The sequence below is a fragment of the Tachysurus vachellii genome, chromosome 22 (genome assembly GCF_030014155.1).
Source record: "Tachysurus vachellii isolate PV-2020 chromosome 22, HZAU_Pvac_v1, whole genome shotgun sequence".
Taxonomy (NCBI): domain Eukaryota; kingdom Metazoa; phylum Chordata; class Actinopteri; order Siluriformes; family Bagridae; genus Tachysurus; species Tachysurus vachellii.
The window spans coordinates 955,001-960,000 of record NC_083481.1 but is presented as its reverse complement, the minus strand read 5'-3'; the positions used below and the strand labels follow the sequence as shown (position 1 = coordinate 960,000).

The 5,000-nt window shown below is 41.0% G+C and overlaps 1 protein-coding gene across 2 annotated transcripts in view; it reads right to left on the bottom strand.

The window, feature by feature from the left end:
• Positions 1-5,000, bottom strand: part of LOC132837845 (retinoic acid receptor gamma-A-like) — a 37,861-nt gene that overhangs the window by 16,073 nt on the left and 16,788 nt on the right. Inside the window, exon 1 of one of the 2 annotated variants that reach the window (XM_060857752.1) lies at positions 2,940-3,310. The exons of the other annotated variant lie outside the window; for it this stretch is intronic. Within the exon in view, the coding sequence (XP_060713735.1) occupies positions 2,940-3,078 (139 nt within the window). The 5' untranslated portion in view covers positions 3,079-3,310. Of the gene's footprint in view, positions 1-2,939; positions 3,311-5,000 lie in introns of those variants that run through there. 2 annotated transcript variants of the gene reach the window in all.

Genomic DNA, 5,000 nt, shown 5'->3' with positions numbered 1-5,000 from the left:
ATATAATATAATAAATCAGTAATATTTTATTTATTATGTAATGTTTTTTCAGTAACAAAATTGTAGTAATAAACATTAGCAGAGTCTCTGATTAACTGAGTGACAGATTAAAGCCGAGGACTTTTCACTTTCAGGAGTTTTTTCAGGCCGAGCGGCTGCTCCTTCATCACCTGGTGTAATTTAAAACGAGGCCGATGAGTGGGAAGCTGCCCGATCCTCACCTGTACCACCTCACAGTATTTACAGAGTGAAACTGAACCCTGTGTCCTGAAAAGCTTTTCACACCCCGAGGACACTTGCACCACGACCCCATGAAGGATCACCTTTTTTTTTTTTTAAAACAAAACACAAGTCTATGGCTTTGTCTCAATTTAATACCTAATTAACTAGTGCACTATATATATTCAACATTAATCACTTAGTAGTAAAAAAAAAAGAATAAATAAATAAATTAATTAATTAATATTTAAATTCTGGAAAAGATCTGAAGTCCAGCTGGCTGAGTGTAGTGTTGGATGTCTAGTGCACTTCGGTACTTTAACTATATAGTGTGTATGCAGTAGTGTAGTAAACACAGTGGGGTTAGTCCTGATGTGTACATAGTGCACTATGTCTATATAAAGTCTATAAGACATTTTATTTTGTGTTGAGTAGTTCATTATTAGACATACTACGCTCTACATACATGCTTAGAACCTTCGCATTTTTAAGGGTTCTTCAGTTCTCTGGTTGTCCCTCTGAAGAAACCCTTAAAGGTTTTTAGTAAAAGCTGTTTTCATATCAGGAAACCAACCAAAGGGTTACAAGTAGTTTAGAGAAAGTTTAGAACACTTACTTCTCAATGGTAAAGACCCATTAAAGAACCTTGAAGAACCCTGAAGATCGCTGAAGAACCCTGAAGATCCCTGTCTCACACAAAGTACCAGGACACTTCAGCTAAAATGTAAAATGTCTCTGACCAGCTCTGAGGAACCCTTAAACCTGTCTGTTTAAACCTACATCACAAACTGTTTCCTATTAGAAAGTGTCACAAGTGAGTTTTGGTAGTTTAGAACATTTAATAATCCACCAAATACTTAAAGAACACTTTAGAACCGTAGAGAACCTCTAGCAAGAACCAGGATGGTCTATTAAAAATTTTAAAGTCTGACAGGTTCTCATTAACAAAGTGATTCCCTCAGGTTACATGGAAGCTTAGAACCCTTAAAGAACCCAATACGATCTTTTTTCTAGTCTATCACATGCAAAGAAGCTTCATGTTAAATTCCTGACAGGTTCTAGATCGTGACAAGAAAATAATGAGCAATAAATTGGAATTTGTACCTCAGACACTTTACTTAGTTAAGTGAGTTACAAAGAATCAAAGGATTCTCCATGGGTCCATTCTTATGGTTACTATAGTAACGGCAAATTCACAGGGAGGGTTTTTATGGAGGAAATTTTCTTATAGTGAGGAGAAGTGTGTGTACAATGTGTGTATGATGTGGTGAAGGAGTCTCCAGTGTGAGGTGTGTGTCCCAGTCAGAGGTGAAACTGGAACTTGAAATTCTCCACATCTTCAGGACAGAGGAGTTTACACTTCTATACTTTTTCTATGGTTACATGATAAACTGTCGTTTTTCTCTTATTAACGTGAAGAGAGAGAATAAAGAGAGACTGCTGAGGGGACGAGTGTTTAGAGCTGAGAGAATAAAGAGAGACCGCTGAGGGAACGAGTGTTTAGAGCTGAGAGAGTAAAGAGAGACCGCTGAGGGGACGAGTGTTTAGAGCTGAGAGAATAAAGAGAGACCGCTGAGGGGACGAGTGTTTAGAGCTGAGAGTGTAAAGAGAGACCGCTGAGGGGACGAGTGTTTAGAGCTGAGAGTGTAAAGAGAGACCGCTGAGGGGACGAGTGTTTAGAGCTGAGAGAATAAAGAGAGACCACTGAGGAGACGAGTGTTTAGAGCTGAGAGAATAAAGAGAGACTGCTGAGGGGACGAGTGTTTAGAGCTGAGAGTGTAAAGAGAGACCGCTGAGGGGACGAGTGTTTAGAGCTGAGAGTGTAAAGAGAGACTACTGAGGGGACGAGTGTTTAGAGCTGAGAGAATAAAGAGAGACTGCTGAGGGGACGAGTGTTTAGAGCTGAGAGAATAAAGAGAGACCGCTGAGGGGACGAGTGTTTAGAGCTGAGAGAATAAAGAGAGACCGCTGAGGGGACGAGTGTTTAGAGCTGAGAGAGTAAAGAGAGACCGCTGAGGGGACGAGTGTTTAGAGCTGAGAGAGTAAAGAGAGACCGCTGAGGGGACGAGTGTTTAGAGCTGAGAGAATAAAGAGAGACCGCTGAGGGGACGAGTGTTTAGAGCTGAGAGAGTAAAGAGAGACCGCTGAGGGGACGAGTGTTTAGAGCTGAGAGAATAAAGAGAGACCGCTGAGGGGACGAGTGTTTAGAGCTGAGAGAATAAAGAGAGACCGCTGAGGGGACGAGTGTTTAGAGCTGAGAGAATAAAGAGAGACCGCTGAGGGGACGAGTGTTTAGAGCTGAGAGAATAAAGAGAGACCGCTGAGGGGACGAGTGTTTAGAGCTGAGAGAATAAAGAGAGACCGCTGAGGGGACGAGTGTTTAGAGCTGAGAGAATAAAGAGAGACCGCTGAGGGGACGAGTGTTTAGAGATGAGAGAATAGAAGATAGAACAGGAATTGACTCATTAAATGTAACTCTAAATGGATAAAAGATAAGATGTAGTGTTGTTTAATAAATTTAAATATGTGTTTCAACTTCAGGATATTGACAGGAACTTGGCTTCATCACTCCACAGTACCAAGCTAATGATATGCTAATGATATGCTAATGATGTGCTAATTCTATTCATGTTGTGTTTTGTTATGAAAGAGTACAAACATAATCAAATGTCACAAACGAGAGCTGATGAGAAGCGAAATGAGAAGCCAGTGAGACTTACACTGCAGGCCGGTGTTGTAGCAGAACGCTTCTGGAGCAGAGAAAAAGGAGCTTGTCTTCTTCAACACGCAGGAGCTCTGTGAGGACACATCATAGTGAGGCCTGGAGCCGACGCTTAGAGTCTCCACGCAGTCGAACATGACGTTATAGTGGCAGATGTCCTTATAGTCTCCTAAACTCAGCCACAAACCAGGATTCTCCTGTATCTGAGAACCTGGATCTCACCAAACCAGAACAGAACCTGCTAGAATGATTAAAAGTTCTTCTGGTGTTCCTCTCAGAAGAAAGAATCTGATGTACTTCAAATGTGAGATAAAAACATCTGATCAGTTCTTTCTCTCATCCACAAAGACAGCAAGATTCTCTTCTTCTTCTTCTTCTTCTTGTGTGTTTTAGGACCAGCTTTGGAAAGAGGAAAAATTAATTCTTTTTTCTTCTACCAATGTAAAGTATTGGCACCCCAAACACAGTCTGAAAGAAACTCCAATCAGCTCAATAAACTAAGACCAGAAGGTCAAGGTGAAACATCTACACAACTTCAGGCTCTTCCCTTTTTTCCTTCTACTTATTTTTCTTCAAAGCAAAATAAAAGACTCTTTGTGTCAACGTGTGAAATAAAATGTCAGTTCAGTCTCAGCGCTCTTCTTTATAGTAACGTTCTAATCTCACATTTGACTAAAAAGTATCTGTGAAAATCTGAAGTCTGATGTCATTCCTACATTCTCCAAGACATCAGATCAGAGTATCAAAAATACTAATGGAAAAGGGTTCGGGTTAAATTTCCAGCAATGTTGGAATTTTTGGTTTAGCTACAACCTCAAAAATGAAAACAGTCTAAAGTGCCAGTGTAAAGAAAAACATCAGATGTCCAATCAGGTCCAGGTTCTCAAATATCTCCAGCAGGACATCAAGTCAAATCATCTCCTGAGGTTCACACGTCTTCACACAACGATTCCGTTTCCAACAAAATGTAAACATTCAGAAAATTCTTTGGTCTTCTGACATGAGCAGTCGGTGGAGCTTCTGACTATCTGGAAGCTTCTGGAGTCACTGTTGTGTCACTCAACAAAACAAGACCTCAGAAAGTCAAACTTCACTTGAACTTTAGTTTTCTCCTCCTCCTCTTTCTTCTTCTTCTGCTCTCTGTCTCTGACACAACACAAATTTAAAATGAAAACAAAGCCTTGAGATCGAATTACTGTTCCCAGAATCCAACACTCAGAGGCAGAGAGAGAGAAACAGAGAGAGAGAGAGAGAGAGAGAGAGAGAGAGAGAGAGAGAGAGAGAGAGAGAGAGAGCGAGGCAGACTCTGCTGTTCTGCTGTCACTTTCCAGTTGTTAGACGTTCATCCAGCTCTGTCGCTCTCTGACACACTGAACATTGTCTCTTCTCCTCCTTCCCTTTTGTTCTTCTTCTCTTCCTTAGGAACTGGATTTGCTCGACTCCCAGAAAAGAGCACTAGCAGCTATAAAACTTTACAGCAGTCTCTGAGCAGGAGGAAAGTGCTGGACAAACTGAGACAAGACGTCTGACCCCGCCCACTTCGGGGGGAGGAGGGAGGGTGGACAGGAGTTCATCTGGTTGGACAAAAAACTTTCGATCTTTCACATTTTCTTGGTGTTAAAATGTAAACATATAATCTCTATTTTTCTGCCTGTCTCTCTCCAGTTCTCTCTTTCTCTCTCTGTAGAACTGTCCTTCGTGATATTTCACACTTTCACTTATGTCCTTCGTGATATTTCACAAGCTGAACATCAGCACACACTCACTCACTCACTCACACCAAACCTTCCTCATGAAACTGTTAGGCAGAAATAAGAACAGAATTATACATTCATGTGTATCCTGAAATACAGTGTGGAGGTTGAACTGTTGACATTTGTGACGTTTCCAGCGTTTATCAGACGTCTTTATCCAGAGAGACGTCAGAGTCTCAAGCAGAAACACATCCTGATTCACTCAGTCAGGGACTAAAAGCTATTTTATTGACTTCAATATAAAAAAATAAAGAAAGGAAGCTTACACACAGACATGAGGAGGAATACGACGTTAGATCGTTCAG